This window comes from Podarcis filfolensis (assembly GCF_964270895.1).
Source record: "Podarcis filfolensis genome assembly, chromosome: 2".
Classification (NCBI taxonomy): domain Eukaryota; kingdom Metazoa; phylum Chordata; class Lepidosauria; order Squamata; family Lacertidae; genus Podarcis; species Podarcis filfolensis.
In genome coordinates, this window is record NC_139605.1 from 3703789 (window position 1) to 3720886 (window position 17098).

A 17098-nucleotide genomic window follows, 5' to 3' on the forward strand; every position below is an offset into this window, starting at 1 on the left:
TATTCCTCCCTCCCTCCCCTCCTAGGCTTTCCCCAACTTGCGTTTCTGGTTTGTTTCTATTTTCACCCACTTTGCTATCTCTCAACAGAAAAGGTTATTAATAACATAACATCAAACCTAAAAACATAAAAATAAAAGTGAATACACCATCCTATTTCACTATCTTCTAAACATTTTCTGATGCTGATACTGTGAATGTTTATTTTAATCCTGCCATCAAGCCTATTGGCTTTCTTTGTTTCTGCAAATATAATTTGAATGGTTCCCAATCTTTTTTCAAAGTCTCTGTTGTCTTTTTATCTTATTCTATCTGTCATTTTTGCCAGTTCTGCATAGTTCATCGACTTCTCTTGCCATTGTTCTTTAGTTGGGATTTCTCTGGTATTCCAATTTTGTGCAATCAACATTCTTGCTGCTGTAGTGGCATACATAGATGAAGTCCTCCTTTCTTTTGGTTTTTCTTGACCTAAAATACCTAATAAAAAGGCTTCTGGTTTTTTTACAAAAGTTATTTTTAACATTTTCTTCAATTCATTGTATATCATTTCCCAGTAGGATTTTACCTTCTTACAGTCCCACTACATATGATAAAACGTACCTTCTGTTTCACATCTCCAACACTCTTTCCTTTCGTTTTTATACATGTTTGCTAATTTAACCGGTGATAAATACCATCTGTACATCATCCCATTCCTAACAACAACAACAATTTATTATTTATACCCCGACCATCTGGCTGGGAACTCTGACGATCATAGCTCTGCGAGGGAAGGATCTCCTAACAACTCTTCGGACCTTTAACAAAAATTTGTACTGTATTTATGTGATCCGAGCCAATGAGGCAGCTGGCCAGAGTTTCAGGGAGGAGTTTAGGAGATCAGAGATAAAATCTAGAAAAGCTAGAAAAGCTCAAAAGTTATCTGAGCAACTTTTCTCTCTCGTTCTTGTACGTGATACATTTAAATCCGTGTTCCCCAAACTTGGGTCGCCAGCTGTTTTTTTAGACTACGACTCCCATCATCCTTAGCTAGCAGGACCAGTGGTCAGGGATGGTGGGAATTGTAGTCTAAAAGCAGCTGGAGACCCACGTTTGGGAAACACCGATTTAAAACATGCCCTCCCAGAAATAATCGTGGGAACCGTAGTTTTCTAACTGTTAAGTGTTCATGGGATTCTTTTTTGGTGCTTTAAACGTCCTGCTTATTATTATTTCATTATATTGCATTGGGATGCTTCTTTACAAAGACACACAAAAGTCTCAAAGCCACTTCACATCAAAATAAAACACGAGCAAGTAAAAAGTAAAATTAACTAGAAGCCTTTTAAAAATAATAATAGAAGAACAGGCAACGCAATGCAACGCGCTCCTTTACGAGCAAACTTGCTGGAGAGAGAGCGGGGGTAGAATTGGGGGGGGGGGATTCAGCAATCTAAAGGTTAACGCGAGAGAGTCGTCCTTCCTAGAGAGGCGCCTCAGAAGAAAGAGGAAGGCCCACTTCCTGCCTGCGCCTCCCCAACCCCTCCTGCCACCATTCCCCTGGCAAAAGAGCATCTGGTGAGTGCAAAAGGGCCTCTCCGGGAAGGGGCGATTCCCCAGGGAGGAAAGAGCAGGGGACGGCATTGCATTGTTGCAATTGCATTGCACTGTTGCAGTTTCATTGCATTGTTGCAATGCAGTGAATTGGATTGTTGCAATGCATTGCATTACAGCGTTGCAATGCGTTGCATTGTTGCAATGCAATGCATTGCAGAGGAGTGGGCTTTGGTCGGGTCCCGTGGGGAGAGAAGCCCAAGGCAGGCAGAAGGAGGCAGACAGGGGTCTCCTGCTCCATCCCTCTTTTTTCAGTCCCTACAAAGGGAGACGCGGGTGTGGGGGGCACCTCCAGGCTGTCACTATTGGGGGCGGGGGCGGGGATTCAAACGCATACGGGATCTATCGGTTTGCACAACTGTCGCCAAAGGCCCACTATTAATATAAATCAGGGGTCAGCAAACTCTTTCAGCAGGGGGACAGTCCACTGTCCCTCAGACCTTGTGGGGCCGGACTATTTTTTGGGGGGGGGATATGAACAAATTTCTATGCACCTCAAATAACCCAGAGATGCATTTAAATAAAAGCACACATTCTACTCATGTCAAAACACGCTGGTTCCCGGACCGTCCGCGGGCCGGATTTAGAAGGCGATTGGGCCGGATCCGGCCCCCGACCTTAGTTTGCCTACCCATGATATAAATTAGAAGCCAGACTTTTTGGACGGTCTCCTTTGTTGAGCCCCGATTTGCTTTGCTTTGCGGAAAGCTTGCACGGTGCTTGAAGCAATCCCCCCCCTCGTTTTGCTTGCAGAGATCAAACCTCATCACGTTGTTACTATTTTTATTATTAGTTATAAATTTTGTATACCGCCCTTTTCCTGAAAATCGCAGGGCGGTTGACAACATAAAAATACAAAACGAGAACACAAAAGGCAGAGAATAACCCATAACCCTCCTCCCGCAAACACAGTTACAAACTGCAAAAAGGAGAAATAAAAATGTAATAGATCCCACCCCCCCAAGGCGACAGAGTGCTTGAATCCGCTTTTAATTGAGCAAACCTCTGTTTCCTGCTGTGTAAATTGGAAAAGAGGAAGGCGTCCTGTACATTCACACAGTGGCGTAGCGTGGGGGGTGCAGGGGGTGCCGGCCGCACCGGGCGCAACACCTGGGGGTTAGGGTTAGGGGGCGCAAATCCACGGGTTAGGGGGCGCAAATCCACGGGTTAGGGGTGCAAATTACTTGCCTTGCCCCGGGTTCTGACAACCCACGCTACGCCACTGCATTCACAATGTACATTTAAAGCACTCAGATACCACTTTAAACAGTCATACCTCCCCTCCCCGCAATGCACCCTGTGAAGTGTAGTTTGTTAAGGGTGCTGAGAGCAGTGGCGTAGCGTGGGTTGTCAGCACCCGGGGCAAGGCAAGTAATTTGCGCCCCCTAACCCGTGGATTTGCGCCCCTAACCCTAACCCCCAGCCCCCAGATGTTGCGACCGGCCCCCCCTGCACCCCCCCCGCTACGCCACTGGCTGAGAGTTATTAGGAGACACCCACCCACCCCTTCCCCTCACAGAGCTATAATTCCCAGAGTGGCTTAGTAATCAACCCCCCTTCCCAGGAAACTGTGAAATGTAGGGGGGTGTCTCTTAATAAATCTCAACATCCCTTTAACAAACTGCAGCTCCCAGGATGTTTTTTTGTGGAAGCCATGATTATTTAACATGGTATCATAGAATTGTAGACTTGTGAAGGATCCCTAAGGGTCATCTAGACCAACCCCTGCAATGCAGGAATATCACAATTCTTTAAATGTGTGGTGTGAATAGGCCTCTATCAGGACCACTGGTCCATCTTCATCAATATTGTTTAATAATAATAATAATAATAATAATAATAATAATAATAATAATATTCATCAATATTGTTTAATAATAACAACAAAAATTTATTACTTATACAACAACAACAACTACAATTTATTACTTATACCCTGCCCATCTGGCTGGATTTCCCCAGCCATTCCAGGCGGCTCCCAACAAAATATTAAAAATACAATAGAACATCATACATTAACTTCCCTAAACAGGTCTGCCTTCAGATGTCCTCTGAAAGTCATATAGTTTATCTCCTTGATTTCTGATGAGAGCACCACTTTAGCTAATGGGGCCTCCCGCTGCTGCCACGCTGCCGGAGCACGATTTCTGTTCTCATCCTGAAGCAAAGTTCTTAACCTGAGGTACTATTTCTGGGTTAGCGGAGTCTGTAACCTGAAGTGTATGTAACTTGAAGCGTGTGTAACCCGAGGTACCACTGTACTGGGCGAGGCCATTTAGGGCTTTAAAGGTCAGCACCAACACTTTGAATATTTCAAACGCTCTTCGGAAGTCGAATGGGGCGCGTTTCTCAATTTTCTCTCGCTCTCTCTCTCTTTTGAAAAATAAATCTTTATTGATTTGAATTAAAAAATATCAAAACGCAACAACTTTTAATACAAACATAAAGCAAAAAAAGAAAATAGAAAAAATACATAATATTATACATTTCATATATGTAAATGCCATATCATATTTACACATAAATTCATATCAATACAAGCTCACAAAAAAGAACAAAAACATTACTGTGAATTAGCTAAAAAAGACTTCCCAGTATTTTCATTTACTATATCTATTCTTTCCTTTATAATGCACAGTCTCAAATTCACTTAATCATTTTCGTACGTGCAAACACAATATCATTTCCACCTTTTATTTACAAGAATCACTCTAGTTCTACCAGGAGATTCTTATTCTTACAATAGTTTTTTAGGTATTCTTTAAATATTCTCCATTCTTTATATACACTCTGTCTTACTCTCCCTGTCATCTTTGCTAGCTGGAGATATTCTGTCTTTAGGGCTTGCCACTCTGCTATCACTTTATTTTTCCAATTTCTTGCCACTAATATTCTGGCTGCCGTTGTTGCATACATGAACAATGTTTCATAATTTTCTCAATGGAATTTGCCGCCTGCCCATTGCGCCTTGGTTGTCAAACGTTGCGGAGGTCTAACAGTCTTCCAGAAAGGATTCTGTTCGACAACTGAGGTATTAATAATAATAATAGTAATAATAATACAGTTATACCTCATGTTACGTTTGCTTCAGGTTGCGTGTTTTCAGGTTGTGTCCCGTGGTGACCCGGAAGTAACGGAACGTGTTGCTTCCGGGTTCCGCCACTCACGCATGTGCAGATGTGCAAAATGATGTCACGCGCATGCACAGAAGCGGCAAATTGCGACCTGCGCAGATGTGGGTCGTGTTCTTTTCAGGTTGCGAACGGGACTCCTGAACGGATCCCATTCGCAACCAGGGGTACCACTGTAATAATAAAAAAATCAAAGGACGTTTTCCAGCCTCCAGCTATTGATCTGGCTGCAGCCAAGAGGAAATGAATAAGATATTTATGGAGGAGTTTGAGGCCAAGGAAAACAAGAGAAGGGCTACTTTGTGGGTGGTGTCCGACTCTTCGTGACCCCCTGGACCAGAGCACGCCAGGCACTCCTGTCTTCCATGGCCTCCCGCAGTTTGGTCAAACTCATGCTGGTAGCTTCGAGAACACTGTCCAACCACCTCGTCCTCTGTCGTCCCCTTCTCCTTGTGCCCTCCATCTTTCCCAACATCAGGGTCTTTTCCAGGGAGTCTTCTCTTCTCATGATGTAGCCAAAGTATTGGAGTCTCAGCTTCAGGATCTGTCCTTCCAGTGAGCACTCAGGGCTGATTTCCTTCAAAATGGATACGTTTGATCTTCTTGCAGTCCATGGGACTGTCAAGAGTCTCCTCCAATGGCATAATTCAAAAGCATCAATTATTCGGCGATCAGCCTTCTTCATAGTCCAGCTTTTACTTCCATACATCACTACTCCAGGGTGGGTTACAGCATTACAAACAGTATTTTAAATTTTTTCCCCAAACAGCTCTTCAATCTCTGGTTTCTCACTGAGCCTTAAGATTTGCTTGTTTTTCCTGCAGGCAGAAGCCCCAGTTGGTTGCTAGCTGGAATCGTCCGCACCGGCTTGTGAAAATACCTTTGCTCCACGCAGAAGAACTCCATCCCTTTGCAAGCCTCGGATCCGGACAGCTCTTGGCTTTAACAAGAGAGAAATTGGCGGGAGAATATCTTTACGGCGATCTCAGAAGCCGCCTTGGAGTACAGAGCGAAGATGGAGGAGCGAACCGCAGCTGGCCCTGACACTGTTGAGATTGGGAGCCGTGGGGCATACAGGGAAAAGTCTGTCCCAGAGATCCTGGGGGTGAACGATGCCAGCTCTGATGACCAACGCCAGCGCTTCAGAGGGTTACTCTACCAGGAGGCCAAGGGACCCCGAGAGGTTTGCAGCCGACTCCACAGTCTCTGCTGTCAGTGGCTGAAGCCGGAAAGGCTCACCAAGGCCCAGATGCTGGACCTGGTGATCCTGGAGCAGTTCCTGGCTGTCCTCCCCCCGGAGATGGAGAACTGGGTCAGGGAGTGCGGAGCGGAGACCAGCTCCCAGGCGGTGGCCCTGGCCGAAGGCTTCCTCCTGAGCCAGGTGGAGGGGAAGAAGCAGGGAGAGGAGAAGCAGGAAGAAAAGGAGCAGGTGAGAGAATATTTTCATCTTTTTTTTAAATTAACATATGAAACACATACATATACATTTACACAATACACGCACATAGCACACTACCTAATTTTCCTAACATAGAACACACCTACATTACTGTATATAATACCTACCCATACTATACATAGAGGGACGCGGGTGGCTAGGACTTGCCGATCAGAAGCTCAGCGGTTCAAATCCCCACGACGGTGTGAGCTCCCGTTGCTCGGTCCCTGCTCCTGCCAACCTAGCAGTTCGAAAGCACGTCAAAGTGCAAGTAGATAAATAGGTACCGTTCCGGCGGGAAGGTAAATGGTGTTTCCATGCGCTGCTCTGGTTCACCAGAAGCGGCTTAGTCATTCTGTACGCCGGCTCCCTCGGCCAGTAAAGCGAGAAGAGCACCGCAACCCCAGAGTCGGCCACGACTGGACCTAATGTTCAGGGGTCCCTTTACCTTTTATACTATACATATCAACATAACTACACACCTACCCCATATGGACACCCACCAAGTGACTTGACTTCCAGTCGTTCTTGTTACGCTACTTTATTTTTCCAACTGGCTTAAACACATTTCATTATTTCTTTAATCTCTTCTTTTATCTTAACTTTACTCTCCTTTCACTCTAATCATTTTCTGGATTCACTCAGTATCTGTCAGAAATTCTACTTTTTCCACATAAATTTTGATGTATTCCTTAAAGATAGGCCACTCCTTATTCAATTTTTGTACCATATCTCCTCTTATCCTCCCTGTTAGTTCGGCAATATGAAAGTATTCCATCATGTTAGATAACCAGTCTGTTTTAGTTGGGATGCTGCTGCTTTTCCAATTTTTGGCAATCAATAACCTTGCCGCCGTAGTTGCATACATAAATATTGGTCTGGCCGTTCTTTTTATTTCCTCTGACATGATACTCAGGAGAAAGGATTCTGGGGTTTTTTCAAATGAAAATCTTAACATCTTTTTCAGTTCATTATAGATATTTTCCCAGAATCCCACTATCTCTTTGCACTCCCACCATATATGTAGAAAGGTTCCTGCCCCGTTGTTGCATCTCCAACATACATTACTACAGTTTTTGTACATTTTTGCCGATCTGGCCGGGGTCAAGTACCATCTGTATTGCATTTTCATTACAGAGAATATTTTCATCTTGGTGGTTCCAAGGAGGAGAAAGCTATATCAGTGGCTACTAGCCATGGTGGTTCTCTGCCTTCCCTTGCTGGAAGCCTCAGGAGGCGAGAGTTATAATGTTCTCGGGTCCTGCTTAAGGTTTTCCCCAGGCATCTGGTTGGTCACTGTGAGAACAAGTTCCCATTTAGCAACCCATGTGCCCCTTTGGTTTCAGATAGTCCATAGGTAGACGAGTCTAAAAAACCCAGGACACAAATTGTCACAGCCCTCCAAGCGGCTGCAGTGGATCTCTGGAATAGTGTACTCGATTCTGACCAAACTAAGCGTCCTGATGTACCAGTATATTTTGCTCCAGGAGGCTTAGTTGGGTCAGAACCGAGTGCATGCTTCAAGAACCGAGTGCACGCTAAACACATTACTTTCTAATTGAATCGCCCCTTAATTCAGAACCGATGATTTAAATCATGGTGGCAGGTGGGCCATTCTCTGCTTCCTGTGTTTTTGTTCCAGCCCCACTGGGTGCTGCAGGGTTTTGCAGAGCTGGAAGAAGAAGATGGTGAAAATCCATCCCATTCCTGTAGTTCTCTTCCCTGCTCCCTGAATCAAATCTTGGTTGCTGTTTCAGGTGCCGCGGTCCCTCCCGCAAGCGGTTGCTGATTCCCTCAAGTCAGAAAAGGATGTTCCTAATGCCTGCAAGAAGTCTCTCTGCGTGGGAATCGCGCCAGAGATTCGGACTCAAGATGCGTCGCTGGGTAAGGGAGGATTTCCCGTTCCTTGAATTCCTGGGTGCTATGACGTTCTCCAGGATAAAGTCTAGATCTCCCTCTTCCTTTTTGTGGATGGCTGTAATTAATGAGCCGCTGATCTTGCCTGTGGGGGGTGCCTGTCCATCTCTGAGGGTTGAATTCAGCATAGCTCTAAGCTGGGTATGACTGCACGGAACAAGTTCCGTTTGCACGACAAGATTAAATCTGTATGGAGTTTTCTCTTAACTCTCCAGAACAGATTTAGCAGGCTTTGGGGAGAGGGAAAAATCCCACTGCAATAGTAGATCTTGTTCCGTACACACAATTGAGTCGAATCCCATCTTGTCTCCTGTTTTAATTACCGTATTTTTCGCTCTATAGGATGCACCAGATGATAAGACCCACCTAGTTTGGGGGGGAGGAAAACAAGAAAAAAAAATATTTTGAATCCCAGAAGCCAGAACAGCAAGAGGGATCTGGCTTCTGGGATACCGTGTGGCTGTTCTGGCTTCTGGGATAACTGCGCCAAGCCTCTTCAGGGCAGTGGGATGAAGGCTCCCCCTGCCTGAAGAGGCTGCACACAGCTAAGGCAGAAGCCAGGGCAGGTGCGTTGCTGAAGGGGCGCTGCACAGTTCTCCCTCTCTGCACAGTGCCCCTTCAAACGAAGCTGGAGAAGGAACAGAAGGAGACCCTTCTGTTCCTCCTCCGGCTTCCAGGCAGGCGCGTGGCTGAAGGGGCCCTGTGCAGCTCTCCCTCTCTGCGCAGTGCCATTCACTCCATAAGATGCACTCACATTTCCCCTTACTTTATAGGAGGAAAAAAGTGCGTCCTATGGAGCGAAAAATACGGTATGTACAGTCATACCTCGGGTTACAGACGCTTCAGGTTGCGTGTTTTTGGGTTGCGCACCACGCCGAACCTGGAAGTACCAGAACAGGTTACTTCCGGGTTTTGGCAGAAGCACTAAATTGCGCTTTGTGCATGCACAGAAGTGCCAAATCATGTGGTGCTGTGGGTTGCGAACATGCCTCCTGCATGGATCACGTTCGCAACCTGAGCATCCACTGTATTGATTCAATGTAATTGTTTTACCACGCATTTCAGTTATGTTTATATTTTAATTTTAACATTCTCCTCCTCCTTCTCTCCTCTTCTCTTCTCCCTCCTCTCTCTTTTTAAAACTGATCTATGGGGAATCTGAAAGTGGCAAATTAAATGACTTGGTGATCATAATGTTTTATTGTTGATGATGATTATTTATGTCCCTCTATATTATCTTGTTACCAATTACTGTTTTGTTGTAGTTGTCTCAAGTTATATCCCAGAATTGCAGCACGCTAGTAAAAAGTATAATTTAAAACATCCTGAAAACAGTTTAAAGCAGTCACAATTATCCTCAGGGTTGCCAAGATTTTAGCCTTCAAATGCCTGGGTAAAGAGAAAGGCTTTTAAATGCCTTAATATGCACAACAACATTATATTATAAGGTGGCATATATATATATATATATATAGAGAGAGAGAGAGAGAGAGAGAGAGAGAGAAGTATTTTTGAATGATTTATATTTTATTAAATTTTCACATAATCCATCTTCGCTACATTACAAATAACCATTTTTGTTTTTTCTTTGACTTTCCATATTGTTCGATAAAGACATTATAATTCAGATTTCTTTACTGCCTTCTTGTTCATAACAATACATTCAATATAAACCTAAAAAGAAGAAATTCCACTCTTCTAGTCTGGCAGTTAGCTTTGCCGTTTCAACACAGTCCATTAATTTTATTAACCCATTCATTTGTTGTGGATGTTGTTTCCTCTTATACTTAGAAGTATTATTCCTTTTGTTTGTTATCTGATTCATATCCCACCATTCCCTCCCAAAGGAGTTCAGGTTGGCATTGCGATTATGAAATCATTGCATTATACTTGTAGCGTTTTAGATAAATATTGTGTGCTGATACCTTTTAGTGCGCGGTTGCCCCTTCAGATTAACCAAGCAATAAAAAAAGTTGGCAGCATGGACATAACAGCAGCATTTATCTCCCGCTTGGACTACTGCAGTGCGCTCTACGTGGGGCTACCCTTGAAGGTGACCCAGAAACTGCAACTAATCCAGAATGCGGCAGCTAGACTGGTGACTGGGAGTGGCCAAGACCATATAACACCAGTCCTGGAAGACCTTCATTGAAGGAGTGTCTCCACCCCTATCGTCCAGCCCGGACACTGAGATCCAGCGCTGAGGGCCTTCTGGCGGTTCCCTCATTGTGAGAAGTGAGGTTACAGGGAACCAGACAGAGGGCCTTCTTGGTAGTGGCGCCTGCCCTGTGGAACGCCCTCCCATCAGATGTGAAGGAAATAAGCAGCTATCTTATCTTTAAAAGACATCTGAAGGCAGCCCTGTTTAGGGAAGTTTTTAATATTTAATGCTGTATTGTTTTTAACGCTCGATTGGAAGCCGCCCAGAGTGGCTGGGGAAACCCAGCCAGATGGGCGGGGTATAAATAATAAATGATGATGATTATTATTAGCACTGCTTTTCTAAAAGCAAAAACAATATCTCTTTTCGCCATCTTCTGCAGCAGGCAATGGGGTGTTGTCCCTGACTTTCTCCGAATCATCTCTCATTTGTGACAGAGCAACAGCAGCAGCTTCTGCACAGTCAACTCGGGTAAGGATCGTCAGAAAAACGTGTACACGGGATGGTTGGGAAGCCTCTACGTTCCATAGATTCACAGAAGTGTAGAGATGGAAGGGACCTCATGAGGGTTATCTAGTCCAGCCCCCTGCAATGCAGGAATCACACCTGAATCCCTGACAGATGGCCACCTGACCTCCAATGAAGCAGCCCACCACCTTCTGAGAGGGTTTGTTCCACTTGTCAAGCAGCTCTTACCGTCAGAAAATTCTTCCTAATGATTAGTCTAAGTGCATACAGTTGTACCTGGGTTTTTGAACAGCTTAGTTTTGGCCCCCAAACAGAAATGACTGTTCCGGTTTGCGAACTATTTTTGGAAGCCGAATGTCCGACGGGGCTTCCCCGGCTTCCGATTGGCTTCAGGAGCTTCCCACAGCCAATCAGAAGCCGCATTTTGGTTTCTGAATGTTTTGGGAGTCAAACGGACTTCCGGAACAGATTCTGTTCTAATTCCAAGGTACGACTGTATATTGGGTGCCTGTCATATGGTGATAGAGATGTTAAACCCATCAAACGACACACAACAGAGGCTGCGAGCTCTGCTTATTTTCCTTAGGCAAAGGTTTGGCTCCAAAGGGGTGGTGGAGGGGGTGGGGAAGGGGGTGGGGAAGGGTGGGGAAGGGGACGCTCATTTCTTCCAAATCAGAAATCTTGCAGAATCTGTTTGTCAATCTTTCGTTTGTATGCCGCCTTTCCAAAGTTAAAACCATGCTCAAAGCGGCTTACAACATATATTAAAAAAATTACATAACTACGGTGGAACCTTGGTTCTTGAACTTAATCCGTTCTGGAACTCCATTCGACATTTGAAAACCAAGGCACGGCTTCCGATTGGCTGCAGGAGCTTCCTGTGCTCAAGCGGAAGCCACGTTGAATGTTCAGCTTCCGAAAAACATTTGCAAACCGGAACACTTACTTCTGGGTTTGCAGCGTTCGGGAGCTGATCTGTTCGGCACTAAGCCGTTTGAGAACCAAGGTAGCACTGTACAAGCATAACAAAAGTAGTCGTAAACAATAAGTGAAGCGTCAAAAAGCTCACAACCAAATTGAACTATTTCCACATAAATAATAATATCCAAAATAAAGGTGCGAGAAATGAACAGTGACAACAGCAAGAACCATTCCCACAACAACTGCTCCCTCTAAAAATACCCCAGCCCAAGATATATATGTAAGATATATGTAACTTGAAGGACGTGGCATTTTCTTCCTCATTCAGGGTCCCATGGCCTTTGAGGAAGTGGCCGTGTGTTTCACCGAGGAGGAGTGGGCTCTGCTGGATCCGGGCCAAAGGGCTCTGCACGGGGAAGTGCAACTGGAGAATTACTGGAACGTGGCCTCTCTGGGTAAGGGCCACACTTTGTTAAGTCCCATCCATTTGTTACAATACAATGCAACTTTTAAACATGCTGTCACAAAATATACAGTGAATCTTGAAAATATGCCTCTCAGGTGTCAAAGGCCAGGTTAAAGAGGTTTGTCTAAAGCATATATACAGTGGTAACTTGGTTCTCGAACTTAATATGTTCCGGGAGTCTGTTCCAACCCCCGAAACCTTTCGGAAACCAAGACGTGGCTTCCGATTGGCTGCAGGAGCTTCCTGCACTCAAGCAGAAGCCACGTCAGACGTCCAGCTTCTGAAAAACATTTGCAAACCAGAACACTTACTTCCGTGTTTGCGGCGTTTGGGAGCCAATTTGTTCAGGAGCCAAGCCATTTGAGTACCAAGGTACCACTGTAATGAAGTTGCCAGACACACTTCTGTGGGGAGGGAGTTCTACAGCTTATAGTCTGCCACCATCACTATCCTGAGCTTCGGGGGGTGGGGATGGGTGTCTTGGAGGTCTGTAGGAAAGGAGGCAGTTTTTCATATATTTGGGGCCTGAATGATATATGGCTTTAAACACAAGCATGAGTACCTTGAATTGGGCCCGGGAATTAACCCATTTCATGGTACCCAGCGCAGCTTGGAACTGTAAGTAAAGCATTTTAAACTTACTTAGCAGTGTGTGGTCTGTTCATTGCAAAAGGGGTAGGGCAACTTACATGCAGCTGAGATGGGATAAAGAAATGCAGCTGTTTGAAAACATGTGTTATATGAGATTTAAATGGAACCCCAAGCAGTAATTTGGCCGCTGCAGTTTGGACCAGTTGAAGTTTCTAAGTCATCTTCAAGTGCAGCCCCAATCAAATCTGGGCAGCACAGTCTAGGAACTTCTGTTGGATGTGTAGAGCAGTTCTAAGTCTTTGGAAGGAATGTGGAAGCAGAACCACACCTGTACGCCGTCTTCTCTGCAGCAGTAAATTTGGCATGATGGGTGATGAAAAAAATGCTTCCTCCTTGTTCCCCTGCTATGTCCTCTAACCAAGTTTCTCTCTCTGTATTCCAGAAGGTGATGAGTGGGAGCGTAAGACTGATGAAGGGACATATGGAGAGTCGTCGGAAAGGAACAATAATCTAGAAATGGAAGAGGAGATTGGAGATCAAGTTGAGCCAGAAAAGCAGGAAGGAAATCAAACAGAGATGTGGATGAACGAATCTGTTACGTGGCAGGGTGACAATATCCCCGAAATCTTAGTTCAGCAGGGAAAACAGAAAGGGCAAAGAAAAAATGTCTGCCCAGTATGTGGGAAAAGCTTCAATCGCAAGTCAGACCTTAACGTTCATTGGAGAATCCACACAGGAGAGAAGCCATACAAATGTCTGGAGTGTGGAAAGAGTTTCCGGCAGCTAGCAAGCTTCTCGTCACATCAAAGAATTCATACGGGAGAAAGACCGTATAAGTGTTCCGAGTGTGGAAAGGGATTTTACGACAAATCGAGCTTGGTCATCCACCAAAGAATCCACACAGGGGAGAAACCATATCAGTGCTTGGTATGTGGAAAAGGCTTCCATCAAAGCTTTGGCCTTACTTCCCACCAAAGAATCCACACTGGGGAGAAACCGTACGTTTGCTCGGAATGCGGGAAGAGCTTCTACGATAAGCCACACCTTACTAGACACCAAAGAATCCACACGGGGGAGAAGCCATATACTTGCACGGAATGTGGAAAGAGCTTCAGCCAAATCACGAGCTTCACTTCCCATCAGAGAATCCACACCGGGGAGAGACCTTTCATGTGCTCGCACTGTGGGAAGAGCTTTTACGACAAGTCCAACCTTCTCACACACCAAAGAATCCACACCGGAGAGAGACGATACGAGTGTCAGGAGTGTGGGAAGACCTTCAGTCAGAAAAAGAGCCTCACCTCTCATCAAAGCATACACACAGGAGAGAAACCGTATCAGTGCCCAGAGTGCGGGAAGTATTTCAGGCAGCAAACGGACCTTACTTCACACCAGAGAATCCACACTGGGGTGAGACCTTTCCAGTGTCTGGAATGTGGGAAGAGGTTTTACAGAAAAGCGGATCTAAACAGACACCAAAAAGTTCACGCTGGGGTTGGGAGACCCATCATTGCTTGGAGCGTTGAAATGGCTTCAGATGGCGTATCCATCTTATGCCCTCTAGGGGAATTCACAGAGGAAAGCCAGTGTATGGCTTCTGAGATTAAGCAAGAACCCTGTTGCTAGCACAGCCCTTATTAGCCATCAGAGAACCCACACAGGGAATTCAACTCCTCTGCCCCAGGAGTGTTGGGGAGCGTAAAAGAAGCTTTCGGAGAATTGAAAAGCTTGCTGACTTATTTTGTGACATTTCAGTTGGCCCAAAGAAAGGTTTTGCCTTACTGTGGACTTCTCATTTTGTACTTCCATTTTTTGCACTTAAGATTTCTGCAAAAAAAAAAAAAAGTTTTCATACTATTCTGAACAAACGAATGAAAGCTTCAAGTCTTGAAGATGCAAGAGTTAACCATGATACAGATCGTGAAACTGGTTGTGGACCATGGTTTCTGTTGGACCATATGAGCTTTGCTTGGAGATCAAGGTCATCTATGTAGGCCCTCAATTCCAAACCGACGCCTGGGAAGGGGCTTTCCTCTGTCGCCACACCCTACCCATGGAGATTTCACAGAACTGTAGAGTTTGAAGGGACCGCAGGGACCACCTAGTCCAACCCCCTGCAGTGCAGGAATGTTTTTGCCCAACCTGGGACTTGAACCCTTGACCCTTAGATTAAGAGTCTCATGCTGTACCAACTGAGCTATCCGAGGTGATTTGTCCCTCCTCTCTGATTCATGGCCTTTCATTGCAGTGTTAAGACCAGCCTTATGTTTAAGCACTAGCCTGATAGCCTCAGGAGACAAGGAATTGTGGGCAGGCAAGTGAGGGGGGCAGTATTCTGTACCCACTCTGAGTTCAGCACAAAAGGCAAGTGGGTTGTCAGAGGAGGGATGGGGTTTTCTGGCACTATTTCCAGCCCAGCATGAGGGTAAGGAAAGAATAATGGTAGGCCAGTAATTTTTGTGAACTTATTTATAAGGCCGGTTTATTTTAGGGAGGTCTTCAGCGTTTGGAGGTTGGATTTGATTGATTGATTTGCCATAATTGATATATAATCTTTGTGGGATATTTTCAGTGTTCCTTCCTTCTTTTTCATTTAGATATTGCATGGCCATGATTGCATAAGTAACATACATATTTGGTTTACGCGCCTTGTATTTTCACAAAGCATTTTCAGTGCAGCATTTTTTTAATCTCTCTGATTAGGATGGGGTGGGAGAGGAGGCAAAATGGAAAGCTGTTTGTGAAGTTTGTTTTTGTACCTTTCTGCTTTCTGTTTGGTGCTGCCTTCTCCTTTTTTGTGTAATCAATTTATGTTGAAAGTTTTCAACATCAAATGCAATAAAAGCCTAATAATAATAATAATAATAATAATAATAATAATAATAATAATAATATATTATTTATACACCACCCATCTGGCTGGATTTCCCCAGCCACTCAGGGCGGCTCCCAACAGAATCTTAAAAACATGATAAAACATCAATGAAAGCTTCCCTAAACAGGGCTGCCTTCAGATGTCTTCTAAAAGTCAGATACAGTGAAACCTTGGTTGTCAAACGCTTCGAAGCTGAACAGTTTGGAACCTGAACACCAACAATCCAGAAGTGAATGCTTTTGTTTTCGAACGATTTTCGGAAGCCAAACAGCTTCCAAGCCGCATTTTTCATTTTTCCCCATTGACTTTGCAGCCAATCCATTGATCCCTAGTTTTTGAACTTTATGGAAGTTGAACGATCTTCCGGAATGGATTTAAGTTTGAAAACCGAGGTTCCACTGTAGTTGTTTCTTTTCTTGATATCTGATGGGAGGGTGTTCCACAGGGCGGGCACCACCACCGAGAAGGCCCTCTGCCTGGTTCCCTGTAATCTCACTTCTCTCAGTGAGGGAACTGCCAGAAGGCCCTCGGAGATGGACCTCAGTGTCCAGGCTGAAACTAATAAAAAAAAGGGGGGAAAGAGCAAGAATAACAAAAGCAAGACAATAAAGATGGAAAAGAAGAAAAAGGGAATATAAAGCCCTCTATTAAAATGATTTCTTCATCCTTATTCCACACAAAGAGTTCTGAACCCTCCCAGCTCTCACAAAGATTCATAAAGTTGGAAGGGACTCTGAGGATAATCTAGTCCAACCCCCTGGAATGCAGGAGTACACAGCTGTCCCGGACGGGGATCGAACCTGCAACCTTGGTATTATCAGCATCACACTCTAACCAACTGAGCTATCCAGGCTCCCTCTATAATTGATACGTAACCTTTGTGGGATATTTTCACTGTTGCTTCCCCCCACCCGCAAATCGCGCTATTTCTGGCTTGTAGATTTTGTTCTCTTCCTTTTGAAATACTTCTCGTTTGTGCTTGCATATGTTGTTGTTTTTAATTGCATATTATTATTATTATCATCATCATCATCATTTTCCTTAGCAGCATTGAACTATATATGGAAAGGAAAGGCATAAGCATTGAAAGCAAATCAATAAAGGATAACTTATGGACACACGAGTTCTTTACTGTGTGAGAAGGGATTATCTGATGCCCTCAAGGCTCTTTGGGCTTTCTTGGGACACCTGGAACAGTTCAGAGGACGGCCCGCTCCTGAGGGATGTAGGCTCTGCAAAGTAGCGACTGCAACTCCTATTGGCTGCTGGAGCACAGCTGCTCTGTCGAAATGCATTCATCACCAAATGGCTATAGGCGGTCTAGTACTATCGCATCTAACGCGGGGATCCCGGCAGAAGTCAGGGATCGAAGCTGAGATCTTCTGCTTGCAGTGCAAATCTCTCTCTTCTCTCTTCTCTCTTTGGCAATCACTCGTAGCAAGTAAGATTGTCTTCCATAAACACGGTTTTAATAGTGAGTCCGTAAGTGACTGTGGAGGCCGATTCTGGTTCGACACATCCTTCCACAGTGGGGACATA

At 44.8% G+C, this 17098-nt stretch overlaps 1 protein-coding gene across 2 annotated transcripts; it reads left to right on the forward strand.

Annotated features, from left to right (window-relative positions):
* The first annotated feature begins 1519 nt into the window (after positions 1 to 1519).
* LOC310756689 (uncharacterized protein) lies at positions 1520 to 16677 on the forward strand. 2 transcript variants are annotated; one of them, XM_083601271.1, is made up of 6 exons: positions 1520 to 1555; positions 5547 to 6151; positions 7918 to 8044; positions 10621 to 10709; positions 11956 to 12082; positions 13127 to 16677. In XM_083601271.1, the coding sequence occupies exons 2-6, from the start codon at positions 5738 to 5740 to the stop codon at positions 14308 to 14310; spliced, it is 1941 nt and encodes a 646-aa protein (XP_083457397.1). In that variant the 5' UTR covers positions 1520 to 1555; positions 5547 to 5737; the 3' UTR covers positions 14311 to 16677. The 2 variants fall into 2 exon arrangements, with proteins under 2 accessions (XP_083457397.1, XP_083457398.1); XM_083601272.1 differs by lacking the exon at positions 1520 to 1555 and having other exon boundaries at positions 5530 to 6151.
* Positions 16678 to 17098: the final 421 nt, after the last annotated feature.